The sequence below is a fragment of the Sapajus apella genome, unplaced genomic scaffold (genome assembly GCF_009761245.1).
Source record: "Sapajus apella isolate SASKATOON/1434 unplaced genomic scaffold, GSC_monkey_1.0 scaffold35, whole genome shotgun sequence".
NCBI classification, from domain to species: Eukaryota; Metazoa; Chordata; class Mammalia; order Primates; family Cebidae; genus Sapajus; species Sapajus apella.
The window spans coordinates 8,026,611-8,046,047 of NW_022436975.1; the positions used below are offsets into that span (position 1 = coordinate 8,026,611).

A 19,437-nucleotide genomic window follows, 5' to 3' on the forward strand; every position below is an offset into this window, starting at 1 on the left:
GGTGTTGTCTTGTGTTCATCCTTAGATCCGGAGGAGCAAGGAGACATTGTGGTAGCCTTGTACCCCTATGATGGCATCCACCCAGATGACTTGTCTTTCAAGAAAGGAGAGAAGATGAAAGTCCTGGAGGAGTAAGTGCTCTCAAACACACCACAGTTGCTTCTTTCCTTGGGTCACTGAGGCCTGCAGGCTGTCCCCTTGTCTTGCTTCTGATGCCACAGCCGTAGCCTGGCCCCCTTTCTACAATGGGCATGAGGCCTCCTTGCTACCCACGGGGAGTGGGCAGTGGAAGGAGTAGGGCCAAAGGGATTTTCCTTCCAAGTCCAGCTGTGAGCACTCTGCAGGGGGTTTCCCTTTGGAGACAGATGCTGGTTTTTCTTTTAAAAAAAAAATTTTTTTTTTTTTTGAGATAAGATCGCTCTCTGTCATCCAGGCTAGAGTGCAGTGGCATGATCATAGCTCACTGCAGCCTCGAACTCCTAGGCTTAGGCAATCCTGCCACCTCAGCCTCCTGAGAAGCTAGGACTACAGGCATGTGCCACCATGCCTGGCTAATTTTTAAAATTTTTGTAGAGATGAGATCTTGTTATGTTGCCCAGACTGGTCTTGAGCTCCTGCTGTCAAGCAATTCTCCCACCTCGGCCTCTCCAAGTGCTGAGATGGCAGGTGTGAGCTACCATACTCAGCCGGGTTTCTTTCTTTATCCAATCTTGCCACCTTAAGGAATTTGGGTCTGTGTGGCCCATGCATGATATTTGAAATGCCATTTTTCTTTTGTTTTATTACTCACGTTTAGACTGGGTTCGTGGGCCCAGCCTAGTCTGAGTTCTAAGGGTGCTGAGCTACAGCAGTCATGCTGGAAAATCCTCAACTCAGCAGGTGCTGTGCTTTTGTGAGGAAGGCTGGGTGTCGTCATCTCCTCGACCCCCTCTTGCTGACTCAGACATGTAGCAGTGTCAGACCACAGGCACACAGGATAGTGCTCAGAATGAGAAACTCCAGATGCTTTAATTCTAGCTTGCTTTTCCTACTAATCTTGCATTCGGTGTCATTGTAACCCTCCAAATAGAGTTTGAGGGGGAGACCCCCTTATGAAGGACAAGGTGTTCTGTGGTTGAGAGCAATGTTGCTTATGGGTTGAACATGAGCTTAAGTATGATCCGACCCTGCCACTTGATGGATATGTGACTTGACAAGACCCTTAAACTTTGTACTTGGTTTCTTTACGTGTAAAATGGGAATGACAGTACCTAGATCACGGGGTTGATGTGAGCATGATGCATGTGTATAAACATAACATAAGCGTAGAGGAGGCAAAGCTTAGTATTAATTCTAGTTGTCTTCAGGCCTGACAGACAAGGATCCTGTCTGCATGTGGAATTTATAGAGGAACACAGTTAAGGCTCAAAGGAACCCATTCCTTCCCCCATCACGGGCTCACCTGCTTGGTTCTTCCAGTGCTAGCCCCTACCTCCTCCCTGGCTCTGTGCCTGCCTTTCTGCTGAGGACTCGAGCATGGTGATGAGGCTCACTTGCTTGGAATTGTCTTATGGTTTTCTCTTTTTCATGGTGTCCATCTCTATGGTAACTAGATGTATGGTAAATAGGAGTTTATAATACATGAACGATGGACTAGTATTCCCTTGACTCATATACAGATTTTGGAAAGCATTTCTTAGCTATCCAGGGGCAAGTTACAAATCTTTTGCTTCTGTGAGATGGCAGTCATTTTTACCAACTCTTGTTTGTACACCCCTGAGCATAGTGACCTACACTTTAGTTGTAAGGCTGTTTTCCTTTGCTTCTGTCTCTAAACATATTTTAATTTCATCACGAAGGGTGAATTTTCCCACTGGATTCTGAGGTTCCAGGGATGTTCTCCACCCACCTTCACCCCCCTAAACAAACACCTTGAGACAATTGCTGTTGTAGCTGTTGAGTCTTGGATATAAACAGTTTTCGCCTTTTATTTTTAGTTGCCATGGTATGCAGTCATGGGATACAGAGTGATAATTGATACATGCATGCAGTGTGTAAAGATCAAATCAGCGTAATTAGCGTATCCATCACCTTGAACATTTATTATTTCTTTGTGTTGTGAACATTCAAAACCCTCCCTCCCAGCTTTTCCTTCTCTCTCTTTCTTTTCAATAGCTTTATTGAGAATTCACAATACCATGCAATTCACCCACTTAAAGTGTACAATTCAGTGATTTTCAGCATAGTCACAGAATTGCACAACTATCACTACAATCCATTTTAGAACATTTAAAATATCCTAAAAGGAAACCCTGCACCTCTTAGCTATCACCTCAACTCACCCGTTCTCTCCAGCCCCAGGAAACTACGAAACTACTTTTTATCTCTAAACATTGACCTATTCTGGATTTTTTGCATAAATGGAATCACACAGTATGTGGTCCTTTGTGGCTGCCTTCTTTTATTCAGCACCATGTTTTCAAAGTTCCTCCCTGTTGTAGCGTCTCTCAGCACTTCATTCCTTTCACTGCTGAGTAATATTCCACTGGGCGGATATTCCAGATTTTGTCCCTTCGTCAGTTGATAGACATTTTGGTTGTTTCTACTGTTTGCTTTGACAAATAATGATGCTTTGAACATTCATGTACAAGTTTTTGTGTGGATGTTATGGTTTCCACTTTCTTGGGTGTATGTCTAGGAGCATAGCTGCTGGGTCCTGGGGTAACTGTAGGTTTTCCTTATTTTAAATTTTTTAATGGATACATAATATCTGCACATAAATACATATTTATGGGATACCGGTGATACTTTGATGCATGCATGAAATATGTAATTTTATAGCTTCTTTTTGTTGTGTATTTCTATTCCAGGCATGGAGAATGGTGGAAAGCGAAGTCCCTTTTAACAAAAAAAGAAGGATTCATCCCCAGCAACTATGTGGCCAAAGTCAACACCTTAGAAACAGAAGAGTGAGTCCTCACGTGTTGTCATTTGGGTGGCTTGGTCTGCCACATTGGATTTCTTTTTCTTCACCTTTTTCTTGCCCTGGAACATAACATGTACGAAATGTTGAAATGTCTTTGCAGGTGGTTTTTCAAGGATATAACCAGGAAGGATGCAGAAAGGCAGCTTTTGGCACCGGGAAATAGCGCTGGATCTTTCCTTATTAGAGAAAGTGAAACATTAAAAGGTAGGAAATAGTTGAAAATCTCTTCTAAACCACTATTTAGGAAATTATTTTTAGAAGCTATTTTAGAATTACTCAAGGGGAAAAAAAGGATATCGTATGCTGTGGTAGTAAAAGTTTTATGGTTTGATAACGAATAACAAACTTCAATGATTAGTTATGCTACTAAAAGTGAAGTAGTTGAGTGTGGTGGCTCACACCTGTAATCCCAACGCTTTGGGAGGCCGAGGAGAGGGGATCACTTGAGTCCAGGAGTTGGAGACCAGCCTGGGCAACAGAACAAGACCCCATCTCTACAAGAAATACAAAAATTAGCCAGGCCTGGCAGCACATGCCTGTAGTCCCAGCTACTCCAGAGGCTGAGGTAGGAAGACCACCTGAACCCAAGGAAGGAGGGGAGGCTGCAGTGAGCTGTGATCATGCCACTGCACTCCTAGTTAGCTTGGGTGACATAGTGAGGCACTGTCTCAAAAAGGAGGGAGGGAAGGAAGGAAGGAAAGAAGGAAGGAAGGAAGGAAAGAAGGAGGGAAGGAAGGAAGGAAGGAAGAAAGGAGGGAAGGAAGGAAGGAAGGAAGGAAGGAGGGAAGGAAGGAAGGAAGGCTGGGCATGGTGGCTCAGGCCTGTAATCCCAATGCTTTGGGAGGCCGAGACAGGAGAATCACTTGAACCCAGCAGTTTGATACCAGCCTGGACAACACAGCAAGACCCTGTCTGTACAAGAAATTTAAAAATGAGCTGGGTGTGGTGATGTGTGACTATAGTCCCAGCTACTTGAGAGGTTGGGGTAGAAAGTTCACTTGAGCCCAGGAGGTCGAGGCTGCAGGGAGCTTTGATCATGCCACTGCACTCCAGCCTGGGTGACAGCAAGAACCTGTTTCAAAAAAAAAGAAAGGAAGAAAGAAAGAAAGAAAGAAAGAAAATCAAAGTAACCTTAAAATTTTTAAAGTTAGCTAAATAGTAACTTTAAAAAATTATCATAAAGAAAGAAAATGGTATATTGGCCAGCTACACAGCAAACAAAATGGCAGCTTCGTTTGTCAAGTAGAATTTGTATAGGGCTTAAAAATTTTTGCATTTTATACACACTTCATGTATATATTTTGCATATTTTTATCACAAGGTGTGTACTGCAGTGATTGTATGATGCAAATCTTATTTGCGAGATACAAACATTTACTTACACTTTTCCCCCGTAGGAAGCTTCTCTCTGTCTGTCAGAGACTTTGACCCCGTGCATGGTGATGTTATTAAGCACTACAAAATTAGAAGCTTGGACAATGGGGGCTATTACATCTCTCCACGAATCACTTTTCCCTGTATCAGCGACATGATTAAACATTACCAAAGTAAGTAACAACCGAAGGTTCAACAAGACAAAATGTATTTGTTATGACGTGGATAAGATGTCAAACACTATATTTATATTAAAGCTTTGTATACATCACATTTCTCTTGGATACAGTTGGCAGGTCATATGCTATAAGTGATTCTAAATTAATCTATAGTTAGGCCAGGCGCAGTGGCTCACTGTAATCCCAGCACGTTGGGAGACCAGGGCAGACAGATCACTTGAGGTCAGGAGTTTGAGATCAGACTGGCCAATATGGTGATATTCTGTCTCTACTAAAACAAAAAAATTAGCCAGGCATAGTGATGCACACCTGTAGCCCCAGCTACTTGGAAGGCTGAGGCCAGAGAATCACTTGAACATGGGAGGTGGAGATTACAGTGAGCTGAGATCATGCCACTGCACTCCAGCCTGGGTGACAGAGCAAGACTCTGTCTCAAAATAATAATACTAAGAAGAAGAAGATAAAGTAAGTTAATGAATCTATAAATATACACAGTAAGATTTGATTCTTGTGAATCATTCTCCCAGTCCTTCCCACCTAGTCCATGCTGTTTGACGTTCAGTGTTCCAGTTACCAAGAGAAAAATATCTATTTTTATATATTATACATTATATATTTATAATATATATTATATATTTGTAAAAATATATGTTATATATTTTTACAATGCATCTGAATTTCTGGAATAGGAATGGAGATTTGCGGATCTGTGTGTGTGTGTGTGTGTGTGTGTGTGCGCGCACGTGTGTGTGTGTGTGTGTAAAAGTAATATATATTCTTGGTAAAGTCAAACAGAAATAACACTACCTCTGATATATTCAGAAGTGGCAGGTCAATGTCCCTGTCTCCAGTGCCACATTGCAGCCCTGCAAAGCCTGGGCCTGAGACTCCAGGTTCTTTCCTGTGTGATTGGAGTCAGTGGAGCAGTTGTTGCCCTGGCTCCTTTCTATGACCTGCTTGAAGGAAATGCACATTATAGGTTTGCCTGAGTCACAAAACATGGAGACAGCAACGTGCTTCCTATTTTGTAGAGTCCCCCCTCCCTCCGTGTTCCCATTCGTGTGTGCGCCCGGCACGTGCTGAGGGCTTGTGGTGCTCTGGCTCTGTTCTGGGGCCTGGGGTCCAGTGGTGACATGACTGAGTCCCCACTATGGTGCCCTGTGAAGCTTATGTGGGCATAGTAATCTGAAATCACATTCTATGAAGTATGACAACCTATCAGCCTGTGGTTGTCTGTTGGCTCTGTTGTTTTTGTTGATGTATGTTAGCAGTGCTGATGAATAAAATCCAAGTATGTTTTAAATGGTTTCCTTATACAAATTTCAAAAATCACAGTTATGGGAAGGATGCTTCTCATAAGCATTTTGTTCATAGACTGTGGCAGGTTGGACACTCTAAGGCTACTAGTTCAAACCCTTTTTTATAGACACAGGTAAAGTACAAAGTATTGCGTTTCTTAACCTTAATTTTCCCTTTCAAAATAGAGCAGTCAGATGGCTTGTGCAGAAGACTAGAGAAGGCTTGTATCAGTCCCAAGCCACAGAAGCCGTGGGATAAAGATGCCTGGGAGATCCCCAGGGAGTCCATCAAGTTGGTGAAACGGCTCGGTGCTGGGCAGTTTGGGGAAGTCTGGATGGGTAAGTGTATGGTGTGGGGGCCTCTGTCCTTCCAGAGGTGGTGACAGGAGAAGCAAAGGCTGAAGCCAATTTCTATCAGCTTCTGAGCCAGACACTAAATTATGTCAGAAGCACCATTTCCTTTTGTTTTCCTCTGTCCATCTGGGGCTGAGAAATGGCCTGCAAAATCTATTCACTGCAGCTCTGGCTCTTTCTTGTGACTTAATAATTCTCTTAGTGTTTGTAAGAAGGGAAGTAATGGATATTTATCTTGATCATTCTGCCCATTTCTTTGTGATTCCCTCATCACCAGATTCTCTGGATGCACATTTCAAGTGCAAGAAATTTACTTCCATCTCAGGGAAAGGTATTCTTAGGGCTGGGACCCATTGGCTTAATAGAAAGCCTCAATTACAATTTGAGGGTCAGCGAGAAAGTTTCTAAGGTTCTCTGAGTCACATCATGAATAAGTCATTTCTTAACGTTAAGTATTGCCTTCTCAGGCTGGGAAGAAGTGCAGCAAGATTATAGCAGTGGCCTTTTTCCAGGGGATTCTTTTTGTCTACCCACTTTTTAAAAAGTTTTTATGGTGAGCTGAGCACAGCGGCTCATGCCTGTAATCTCAGCACTATGGGAGGCGGAGGCCAGAGGATTGCTTGATCCTAGGAGGCTGAGAACAGCCTGAGCAACACAGGGAGACACTGTCTCTACAAATAAAAAAAAATTAGCTGGGTGCCGTGGTGTGTGCCTGTAGTTCCAGCTACTTGGGAGGCTGAGGTGGGAGGGTCACTTGAGCCAAGGAGGTCAAGGCTGCAGTGGGCCGAGATGGCACCCTTGCACTCCAGCCTGGGTGACACAGTGAGACCCTGCCTCAAAATAAATAAATAAATAAGTTTTCATAGTAAATGTGAATTTCTTTGGTGATAAGAATTTTTGAGAGCAAAAATGTTAAAGTATAATATTCTTTTAATGGCTCAAACGGACTGTGCAGTTATTTCTGGAAAGGGTAACATGTTAGGTCACACACATCTGACTGGGTCACATTTTCTGTGTCAGCTTTGTTGAGTGAAAGCAAATGTGATTTCCAAATGGAAGGGACAGACGGCTTTTAAACACTCTCCAGCCCCAGTGGAGCAGAAGCTGGGGCCACGTGGGCTTGTCACCTCTGCATCCAGGTTTTCCCTCTAGTCTTGGCCCCTGGGATCACAGCCTTGCTCACTTTCTCCTGTTGGCCCTTCTTGAGCAGAAAGAAGTGTCTTTAAACATAATACATCCTGAGCCAGCCTATCATTAATTCTTACTGCACTGTTAGTCTTTCTGCACATATTTGCAGAATTCCAGTAAACTGTAATTACGTGACTTCACATTCTCCGTTTGGGTCGGCATCTGTCAGAACCGGTTGGCAGTGTGTATCAGATCCTCCGTTTCTGTTCCACTCCGCAGATTCACGGGTGTGAGTGCTCACTCTGAATGTTGTCTCTTCCCATGCACACTCTGTTGTCTAAGTCAGAACATATTCCTCCTTTTTCTATGTGCTCTTTTTTTATTAACATGAAATTCACATGACATAAATTAATCATTTAAAATGAACAATTCTGTGACATTTAGTTAGTACATTCACAATGTTGGGCAGCCACCACTTCATCTACTTTCAAAATGTTTCCATTATCCCAAAAGGAAACAACGTACCCAATAAACAATACCTCTCCATTCCCCCAACTGCTCAGCCCCTGGCAACCACCATTCTTTCTGCCTTCGAATTTAACCACTCTAGGTACCTCATATAAGCAGAATAATTTATTTGTCCTTTTGCATCTGGCTTATTTCACCTAGCATAATGTTTTCAAGGTTCATCCGTGTTGTAGAATGTATTAGGATTTTTTTCTTTTTATGGCTGAGTAATATTCCATTGCATGACTATACCACAGTTTGTTTATCTACTTATCCATTGGTGGACATTTCCGCTGTTTCTACCTTTTGACTGTTATGAATAATACTGTATGAATGTTCACATACAAATTATCATGTGGACACATTTTAATTTCTCTTGCGTATAAACCTAGGAGTGCAATTGCTGGGGCATATGGTAAGTCTATATGAAATTTTTTGAAGAACCACAAAACTGTTATCTGTTCATTAAAAAAAAAAAGGCTTGCCTTCTTTTTTCCTCCTAAGATATTTATATATGTATATATTTTTCCAAATCTACAGAATGAGGCAGGAATAGTGTAATGAATATTATATACCCTTCATGTAGATTCACCAGTTGTTAATATTTTCCTAATTTTCTTGATCTTTTATATATATACACACATACATAGACGTTGTTGTTATTGTGTTGATCACCTGTAAGTGCAGACATGCCTTGCTGAGTTTTGTGAAGATTGTCTAAGCCCCTAGGCTGTACAGGTATTGATCGACTTACCACCTATGCAACTTACGATCATTCGACTTTATGACCCCAATCACTAGCCACGACTGCTCCGCGTCTGGCAGCGCAAATGTTGCCCAGCTGGCGTACGACAGTGCAGACCAGCTTCCGGCAGCACTACCATCTCCGCGTGCACCATTTCAACTGTTATCCCAGACTCGGTACAGCAATTTGTGTTTTGTGTCTTGGATATTTTTCATCAAACCCCTCCCAAGATGTCTACCAAGAGGAAATTGTCTTTGTCTACGCCTCAGCCTGCCAAGAAGGAAAGAAAGGCCATCGATCTCGACACAAAAATGAAGGTAATTAAGCAGTACGAAGGAGGAAAGAAAGTGAATGTGATCGCAAGTGATTGTGTCGATGATTTTGAAAGATAAAGAAAGAATTCGTGAAGCTATGAAACGTTCTGCACCCATGCGATCAACAGTTGTAACAAAGCAACGAAGCGGACCCATCCACGAAATGGAGAAATTGCTATATATTTGGATGGAAGATCAAATTCAAAAACGGACACCATTAAGTCTTTTTACTGTGCAGATGAAGGCGAGAAGTCTATTTCAGACTCTGAAGGAGCATGCTGGAGAAGATTACAGTCAAGAATTTGTAGCAAGCACTGGCTGGTTCTAGAGATTCAAGAAAAGATTCCAAATGCATAGCGTTCGAGTGACTGGAGAAGCAGCGAGTGCGGATGAGGAAGGAGCACGTAAGTTTGTTGATAGTCTGGATGAATTAATTACAGATGAGGGATATCTAGCAGAACAGATTTTCCATGTTGATGAAACTGGATTATTTTGGAAACGGATGCCAGCATGCACTGATATTCACAAAGAGGCCAAAAGCATGCCGGGATTTAAAGCATTTAAGGATAGGCTAACTCTGCTGCTTGGCGGGAACATCGCAGGGTTTAAGCTGAAGCCATTCTTAATTTACCACTCAGACAACCCGCATGCGTTCAAGAATGTTAACAAGCACACACTGCCCATCTACTTTCGTTCTCAACGTAAAGCATGGATGACACAAGGATTGTTTGAAGACTGGTTTATGAACTGATTTATTCCCCAAGTTCAAGAATATTGTTTGGAGAAAGATATTCCTTTCAAGATTTTATTGCTACTCAATAATGCACCTGGACACCTACCACATCTAGGCGATCTCCATCCAGATGTAAAATTTGTTTTTCTTCCGCCAAACACGACTCCACTCATCCAGCCTACGGACCAAGGTTCGATTGCTACATGAAAGGCCAACTATCTCCGAACCACCTTCGCTCAAGCAATATCCGCTATAGATGCTGACTCAGAACTAACATTGCAAGACTTTTGGAAACACTACAACATTTTGATGTGTATTAAGAATATCGCTACCGCCTGGGAGGCTGTGACGGCAAAGTGCATGAATGGCATCTGGAAAAATTGTGTTAAGCGCTCTTTTAATGATTTTGACGGATTTGACAGTTAACATGAACTTGAAACGATTTGGGAAAAAATAGTAAAACTCGCTAAAGACCTTTCTTTGGAGTGTGAAATGGAAGATGTCGAAGAGTTGCTAGACAAAGAATCCGGGGAACTTACAAAATGAAGAGCTGATCGAACTGGAAGAAGAAAGAGTGGCGGAAGAAGAAAGAAGAGAAGCAGAGAAAGAAGAGGAGGAGCCAGAAAGTTCACCATTAAGGGATTCTCAGACGGTTTATCTTTACTGAATAAACTTCTTATATTTTGAAGCAATGGACCCAAACATCGAACGATTTGCAAGGATTTAACGGATGGCACACGATGTGTTTCATCTGTATCATGAAATTTATGAAGAAAAAAAGAAACATAGAATTCAGACAAAGCTCACCATGTTTATGAAAAAACCAACTCCGGTAACCCCAACTGCTGCCTCAGATGACGACATCAACGATCCGCAGCCAAGCACCAGCGGCCAATAAAATGTTTCGTACATGTTGATATATTTTGATATGTTTTGCAATTGGGAAAATGTTTCCTATGGTATTTTTTACACCTGTATTTTGTATTTTTGTATGCACCTGTATTTTGTAATTTTGTATGTTTTGCAAATATTAAACCAGTTGTACTGGTAATGCAGTGTTTTACTTAAACCTGACGAATGTAAAAATAAGAAACAAAATGGTGTAGAGATGATACAAATGGCATAAAATGAACAAAGAAAATTATGATATATAACAATAATGAAAGAAAATTATGATAACATATGACTTAAAGATTTTTATAACATCATTTCACAGTACTGTACATATAGCCTACTCAACTTACGACCAAATCGTGTTACAACCGGTCTGTCGGAACCAATCGTGGTCGTAAGTCGAGCACTAGCTGTAAGCAGTTGTTGCCAACCTAGATGCCTGGCATCAAAAGTGCTGCTGTCAGCTGTGGTGTCGGTGCGTCCTCCAGGGGTGCCTGAAGAGGTTGGGGCAGGAAGCCAGGGCCCAGGTAGCCTGGGGCACACACCTCGGCAGACCTTCTTACATCCCTTGTTCTGTCCTAAGCTGCAAGTCTGCACTAAAATTGTACACCTCGAGCTCAAGCACATGGGTCCTTTCTGGGACTGGGAAAACCTCTGCTTCTGATTCCAGATGCACCAAATCCCCTGTCTATTTCTCGTCCTTTCCTGCGCACAACTTGATTTGAGAGAACTTTCACTTAACATCTATCCAGGTGGTGCCTGGGAGAAGCAGGTTTAGAAGAGAGGAGAGTGGGGTTACTTTTTATTTAGACGGTCTGAAAGAAGGTAAAAATCTTGAGAAAATACGTCATTTGAATAGATTTGCTCATTCTCTTTTTAACACTGTGGTAAAATGCACGTGACATAACATTTCTGTTTTAATGTCATTTAGGTGTGCCGTTCAGTCGTGTTAAATGCGTCTACATTGTATGCAACCAGTCTCCAGATTCTCTTTGCATTTGATAAGACTGAGAGACTCTGTACTCTTTCACACCAACTCCCGGGTGCCCTCTCCCTCCAGGCTCTGGCAACCACCATGCTACCTTCTGTCTCTATGAACTTGACTACCTTAGGTACCTCAAATAATTGGAATCATACAGCATTTGTCTTTTTGTGTCTGGCTTATTTCACTTAGCATGATGTCTCCAAGGTTCATCTATGTTGTGGCATGTGTCAGAATTTCTTTGCTTTTTAAGGCTGAATAATGTTCCTGTGTATGCATGTATCACATTTGGTGTATTTATCTGTTGATGGACAATTAGGTTGTTTCTACCCTTTGGCTACTGTGAGTAATGCCACTGTGAACATGGGTGGACAGATACCTCTGTGAGATCTTATTTTCCATTCCTTTGAGTATAAACCCAGAAGTGGAATGGCTGAATCCTGTAATTCTTCTATTTTAAAAATTTTGAGGAACTCCTGTATTGTTTCCTGTATCAGTGATGGAGCATCTTTTCATGTTCTTCCTGGTCATTTCTACATCTTCTTTGGAGAAATGTATGTTCAAGTCATTTTCTCACTTTTTTTTGGTAGAGACAGGGTTTCACCATATTGGCCAGGCTGGTCTCGAACTCCTGACCTTGTGATCTGCCTGCGTTGGCCTCCCAAAGTGCTGGGATTACAGGCACGAGCCACCGTGCCCAGCCTTCCCACTTTTAAAATTGTGTTTTTTACTTGATTTGCTAATAACTTTTTAAATGACAGAGGGGGTAGAACATTATGTAAAGTGGGGTTTAATGAAACCTAACTTGGAGGGATTGCAGAACAATTGAAAGAAATTGTGCAGATAAGTGCAATTTAAATATGTTGAATACACACACCAGAGGAATACTGGGAGTATAATCAAAAGAGGTGTGATTGATGATTTTATGTTACAAATAGGTTGAAGGATACCCCCTCTCCCAATTTTGAGCTGCCAGAATTTAGTTGTTGTTTCTCAAAGGATAAGCAGGCTAGCCGTTCTCACTGATAGAAAAAATACAATTAAAATTATATCACTCTTAACCAAGTAAGTTAATATTTTTGTTAAACATAAGGAATTGTTCATGGACAGCCCATCACATTTTATGGTCTGCATTTTTTTGGTCTGAAATGCAGTGAACAAATACTAGGAAGTGACCTGTTCTTTGTGGGAAGGGGCTGGTGGGGGATAAAAGAAAGAGGTGTCTCTGCTTCAAGCTGTTTCCTCTTGTTTGTGTGATCCTTGTGACATCTGACTTGGGTGACATGCTTCCTCTGTGGATTGTCCTATTCCCAGGGAACCGACCGGGCAGCAAGGCTACAGATGATGTTTCCTCTGACTGCCTGGTCTCTGAAGAGACTCTGAGGAAGGAAGGAAACTTATTTTAAATTGAATTTTGCTTGATAAATTATCATTTGAGCCAACTGCCTCGAGATTAATCACAAAATCAGATGCAAGCATTTTTTAAAAACCACTCTCCATTTTGTGGTACTTGGGCCCTTTTTTTTTATTTTTTTGAGATGGAGTCTTGCTCTGTTGTGTAGGCTGGAGTGTAGTGCTGTGATCATGGCTCACTGCAACCTCTGCCTGCTGGGTTCAAACAAGTCTCCTGTCTCAGCCTCCCAAGAAGCTGGGATTACAAGCACACACCACTACGCCCGGCTAATTTTTGTACTTTTAGGTTTTGTGTTCTTTTTTTTTTTTTTTTTTTTTGACAGAGTCTCGCTCTGTCACCCAGGCTGGAGTGCAGGAGTGTGATCTTGGCTGTCTGCAACCTCCGCCTCCCAGGTTCAAGAGATTCTCCGGCCTCAGCCTCCTAATTAGCTGGGATTATAGGCATCTGCCATCATGCCTGGCTAATTTTTTGTATTTTTAGTAAAGATGGGGTTTCATCCTGTTGGTCAGGCTGGTCTTGAACTCCTGACCTCGTGAGCCATACTTGAGCGCTTTTTAGCAATCCAGTCACAGCTGGCATTGGAGGTCTCTCAAGGTGCCACATAAGCTTTCTTTAACTGTGGCAAAGTGGCACTCCACAAGACACGCTTTACTAGCTCAAAAAGATTTTTTTTAACATCACATTTCATCTGTATTGACAACCCAAATCTCCATGACCAGGTTAATTTGAACTTTCAAACTACTGGAGAGTATCTTAGAAACACATGATTTGATCCTGAGCACTGAATAAAAATTGTGCCTTTATTGCAGGGATGAAAACCACCCTATTGCCGGGCGCGGTGGCTCATGCCTGTAATCCCAGCACTTTGGGAGGCCGAGGCGGGTGGATCACGAGGTCAAGAGATCGAGACCATCCTGGTCAACATGGTGAAACCCCGTCTCTACTAAAAAAAAATACAAAAATTCAGCTGGGCATGGTGGCGTGTGCCTGTAAATCCCAGCTACTCAGGAGACTGAGGCAGGAGAATTGCCTGAACCCAGGAGGCGGAGGTTGCGGTGAGCCGAGATCGCGCCATGGCACTCCAGCCTGGGTAAACAAGAGCAAAACTCCGTCTCAAAAAAAAAAAAAAAAGAAAAAAGAAAACCACCCTATTGTTTCAATGTCAGAGCCCCTAAGAGATCATCTGGGAGCCGCTGCCGTTCTTCAGCCATGTTTTACACAGCTGTTTTATCCACCACTCATCTCAAACTCCTTATCAGTATTTAAAATATCTGCAACTGCAATATTTCCTGATAACTTTCCCCCCTAACCTTGCAAAATGTTTTTTTTCCTTCATCCTTTACTCATCTTTTTCTATTGTGTAAGAGTCTCTGTGAGCTCCATTGTTTTTATGATGGCAAAAGGGAAATGGTTTTGTTTCTTTTAACTTTTATTGCTATGTAATGTAACAAGCAGACAGAAAATGCAAACACAAATATCTAATTTCACAAATAATTACAAAGCAAAAACTGGTGTGCCGACCTCAGAGGAAACTTGCTAGCCCCAGAACCCCCCACCCTCCGCCCATCCCCTCCCACCCACACCCTACCTGTCCCCCAGAGACAACAGCTATTCCAACCTTCCTGATGTTTTCCTGACTTTTCTTCGTAATTTTCCCACTTTCATATGCATCCCCCTCAAAACATGGCTCAGTTTTACCTGTTTTTGAACTTCGTATGAATGAATCATACCAAATGTGCTCTTTTATATCTTGCCTCTTTTACTCAACATGGTGAGATGTATTCATGCTTTTGGGTGTGGCTACAGTTCATTCATCTTTATGCCTTACAGTGTTGGTGAGAGGCATCCATGCTTTTGGGTGTGGCTATGATTCATTCATCTTCATCCCAGGTCTTGTTGGTGAGATGCATCTGTGCTTTTGGGTGTGGCTATGGTTCATTCATCTTCATCCCAGGTCTTATTGCTGAGATGCATCTGTGCTTTTGGATGTGGGTACGGTTTATTCATCTTCATGCCATATCGTGCTGTGCTACATGTGTTTTCAAGCTATGCGATTGTTTATCCATTTATTTCACTGTTTACTGATAAAAATTGGAGTCCACGTTAGTCCATTTTGCTTTGCTAAGGAATACCTGAGACTGGGTAACTTATAAAGAAAAGGTTTATTTGATTCATGGTTCTGCAGATTGTAGAAGGAACATGGCACCTGCCCCTGCTTCTGGCGAGGCCTCAGGAAGCTTCCCCTCATAAAGGAAGGCAAAGGGGTGCGAGCATGTCACACAGTGAGAGCAAGAGAACCACAGGAGGAGGTGCTCTGCTCTTAGACAACCAGCTCTCTCCTGGACTAATAGAGCGAGAATTCACTCATTACCATGGGGATAGCCCCAAGCCATTCATGAGGGATTCATTCCCATGACCCAGATACCACCCTCTAAGCCCTACCGCCGAAACTGGGGATCAAATCTCAACATGAGATTTGGAGGGGACAAACATCCAACTGTATCAGAATTGTTCACAGTTTGGGCTGCTATGACTAATGTGCTGCACATTTTTGTGCTGGTCCAAGCGTGCATGAGTTTCTGTAGGGTGAGTGGGAGTGGATTTGCTGGATCGTAAGGTGTGTGAATCTTCAGCTCTTCTAAGTGCGGCCAACTTGTTTTCCAAAGTGCCAGTCCCAGCTTAGATTCTCACTAGCAATGTATGCCAGTCCCCATGTCCCCTTTTCTGACTAGGAGAGCTGTATTTAGAGAGATATGGGCCCCAAGGCAGCACAGCCGGTGGGTGGTTACCCAGAAGGAAGTGTGTACTCAGCATCCTTCATGGGCCCCTTGCATACTGTCACAGAAGCTCTGCAATTGAATTTCAGTGATGCTCAGCAAAGAACACAGAATGGGGCCTAGGACAGCTGCTCCAGCGTCCCTCCCAAGGGGCAGGTGCTCACCAGCACTTGATATTGCCAGACTTTAAAAATTTTTGCTAAGCTCGGCAGTGATTTCTCATGACTTTATTTGCATGTCTCTGATTACTAATAAGACTGAGCACTTTCACATGTTTATTACTCATATGAATTTCTTCTTTTGAAATGCCCATTCAAGCCTTTGCCTATTTTTTCTCTTTTTCTTATTGATTTGTAAGAATTCTTTATATATACTGGATGCCATTTCCTTGCAGTTACATGTATCATGTATTTTATGTATTTTCGTGTATTTTATATCATGTCTTTTCCTGCTATGATTTGCTATGAACATGCTCATATAACTTAGGGTTAGGGTTAGGGCTGGGGTTAGGTTTAGGGTTTATAAACTAAAAAATTTTTATGAAACCTTTTTGATTTAACTATAACATTAAAAGCCTTTTGTTGGTGGAATGTACTTTACAATAATCTGAAGCTTTATAGAAAAGGCCATATTTCTTTTAATTATGCATTTAGATGGCAGATCAATTTAATATATTCATAATTCCACTATTTTAGGCAGGTGGTGGCTTTTTATTTTTTTATTTTTTTTATTTTTTTTTTATTTTTTTTTTTTTGAGACGGAGTTTCACTCTTGTTACCCAGGCTGGAGTGCAATGGCCGCAATCTCGGCTCACCGCAACCTCCGCCTCCTGGGTTCAGGCAATTCTCCTGCCTCAGCCTCCTGAGTAGCTGGGATTACAGGCATGCGCCACCATGCCCAGCTAATTTTTTGTATTTTTAGTAGGGGTTTCACCGTGTTGACCAGGATGGTCTTGATCTCTTGACCTCGTGATCCACCCGCCTCGGCCTCCCAAAGTGCTGGGATTACAGGCTTGAGCCACCGCGCCCGGCCCAGGTGGTGGCTTTTTAAAAGGACCTAGGATGGTTTTTTTTTTTTTTTTTGTCAGCTTTGTATTACTATCTTCTCCATATGTTCTAACACTTATTTTATACTGCATTCTTCTTTTTCCTTTCTTTTTTTTTTTTTTTTTTGCTTTGTTTTGTTTTAGAGATGGGTCCACCTTGGTCTTGAACTCCTGGGCTCAAGTGATCCTCCTGTCTCTCAAAGTGCTGGGATTACAGACATGAGCCACCTTGCCTAGCCTTATTTTTCTATAGAGCACTGCAAGCTCCTAAGTATTAACCAAAGTGGAATACAAAAGAGAACATTTTAACAGATGAATCAGTCTTAATGACCAGAAGAAACATCACTGGGTGGGGTTGAGAGCCAGCTGTGAATGAAGACTTTTTCTTGCCTGTTTGAAGGCTTAGAATTAGATACATAGTACATTTCTTTATTGTTTTAAAAAATCATTTTATGAAAAAGTACATACTTGGGCATGGTGGCTCATGCCTATAATTCCAGCACTTTGGGAGACCGAGGCGGGCAGATCAGCTGAGGTCAGGGGTTCAAGACCAGCCTAGCCAACATGGCAAAACCCTGTCTCTCCTGAAAAAAAGAAAGAAAAAGTACATACTCATGGACAAATATAATCCGAATAGAAAAGAACAAGAGAAAGTAGAAGTCACTTCAAATTCTACCAGCCAGGGATAATCACTGCTAATATTTTACTCAGCAGGCTTCCAGTCATCTTTCTACGATTTCACATACAGATATTCTTGCCCCTAAAAAGGGGACCATCCACTCCACGTCCCCTTTCCCTAGGGCAGGTGCTATCCAGTTGTTGTGCACCAGACAGCAAGAGCCTGCAGGGAGATTCTCAGTGGCCCCGCCAGCTGCTACTTCCTTCTCCCCATTTTTTTTTTTTTTTTTTTTTGCATTTCCAAGAGAAATATGGAAACAGAAGAGAGGAAAGGAAGGAAGAATATAATTATTAATATTTCTGCTTTGCCAAATTACTGAGAAAATGCTTTCCCAAGAGAAAGTCAAGATCAAATTGCTCAATCCCAGTCCCAGAAGGGTGTTGCCTCAGGGGGACGATACTAAGGAGTCAGTATTGCCCAGAGTGTGTTCCACGTGGTGTGAGAAGCTACTTGAACAAGTGTTCTGAGGTCAAGAAAGTGTGGGAAATGCTGGGTGGGCAAATACAGGCTTTTCCCCTGAAGGCCTTCCAAGGTACCTGCTGTATCTTTTGTGTGAGGGAGGAGTGGAGGGAGGGGCTCCCCATCCTTTCAGTGGGGGATCCTTTTTCAAGTCCAGTTGTCTGCAAACCTTGGGAAGTACTTGTTTGACTCTATCATATTGTACTTAAAATTTAGTTCATGTAAGTAATTTTTATAAATAACATCTTTTTAAAAGAAAATTTGGCAAATAGTTAAAGATATAGTGAACAAATTAAATCACTCATAATTACACCATTGGAACTAACCAGCATTTGGTGTATTTTGGTCTTTTCTTCCAGACCATTATTTATACGTGTGTGTCTGTATATGTATAAAATATGCCCGTACTTTAAAATGGGGATTATAATGTGAGCATATGCCTGTGTGTGTATGTATACGTATGTAAGGGATTATAGCAGACATAGAGGTTTGTTTTTTTGTCTTGAATAAAAAACATTTTATTATTAGAGAAAAATATCAGTCCTTAGCTGGGCACTGTGGCTCCTGCCTATAATCCCAGCACTTTGAGTTCCAGACCAGCCTGACAAGCATGGTGAAACCCCATCTCTACTAAAAATACACAAATTAACCAGGTATGGTGGTGGGCACCTATAAACCCAGCTACTCAACAATCTGAGGCATGAGAATCGCTTGAACCTGGGAGGTGGAGATTGCAGTGAGCCAAGATCGTGCCACTGCATTGCCTGGGCAATAGAGCAAGATTCAGTCTTCGAAAAAAGAAAAATATTAGTCCTCATGGTGCAGTACCAATGAAAACTTTTTTTACTATCATTTCATAAAAACGTTTTGATTTTTGAATAATTTAAGCATTTTTTGGTAAAAAAAGAAAATTCCTAGATACTTTTCATCTAGCCTCCCCTAATTTTATCACTTACGTAGTGTTTAATGCAGGTCTTTTATTTTCTTTCTGAGACAGAGTTTCACTCTTGTTGCCCAGGCTGGTGTGTGATGATATAATCTCAGCTCACTGCAGCCTCTGCCTCATGGGTTCAAGCAATTCTCCTGTCCCAGCCTCCCGAGTAGCTGGGATTATAGGCAGGTGCCACCATGCCCAGCTACGTTTTGTATTTTTAGTAGAGACAGGGTTTCTCCATGTTGGTCAGGCTGGTCTCGAACTCCTGACCTCAGGTGATGTGCCCGCCTTGGCCTCCCAAAGTGCTGGGATTACAGGCATAAGCTACAGCACCCAGTAACTAAAGATTTTTTTAATCTGTAATTAAATTTTCTGCTAACTCTGCGTCTGCAAAGTGAAGTTTGACATTTTCTGTTTTATAAAGCATGCCCCACCTTCTTTTTTCTTCCTAGGTTATTATAACAACAGTACCAAGGTGGCTGTGAAAACCCTGAAGCCGGGCACGATGTCTGTGCAAGCCTTCCTGGAAGAAGCCAACCTCATGAAGACTCTGCAGCATGACAAGCTCGTGAGGCTCTACGCCGTGGTCACCAGGGAGGAGCCTATTTACATCATCACTGAGTACATGGCCAAGGGTGAGTTCCTTCCACTACCCA

The 19,437-nt window shown here is 42.1% G+C and overlaps 1 protein-coding gene and 1 long non-coding RNA gene across 3 annotated transcripts in view; both read left to right on the top strand.

Moving 5' to 3' along the window:
• The window catches only part of LYN (LYN proto-oncogene, Src family tyrosine kinase), a 139,283-nt gene that overhangs the window by 72,028 nt on the left and 47,818 nt on the right, over nt 1–19,437 (top strand). For both annotated transcript variants that reach the window (XM_032296117.1, XM_032296118.1), the window contains exons 4-9: nt 26–131; nt 2,850–2,948; nt 3,066–3,169; nt 4,363–4,512; nt 6,003–6,155; nt 19,234–19,416. In XM_032296117.1, the coding sequence (XP_032152008.1) occupies nt 26–131; nt 2,850–2,948; nt 3,066–3,169; nt 4,363–4,512; nt 6,003–6,155; nt 19,234–19,416 (795 nt within the window). The remainder of the gene's footprint in view (nt 1–25; nt 132–2,849; nt 2,949–3,065; nt 3,170–4,362; nt 4,513–6,002; nt 6,156–19,233; nt 19,417–19,437) is intronic.
• On the top strand, nt 13,978–17,667 carry LOC116563486. The gene is made up of 2 exons (XR_004274419.1): nt 13,978–16,363; nt 16,700–17,667. It is a non-coding gene; the product is annotated as an uncharacterized LOC116563486 (long non-coding RNA).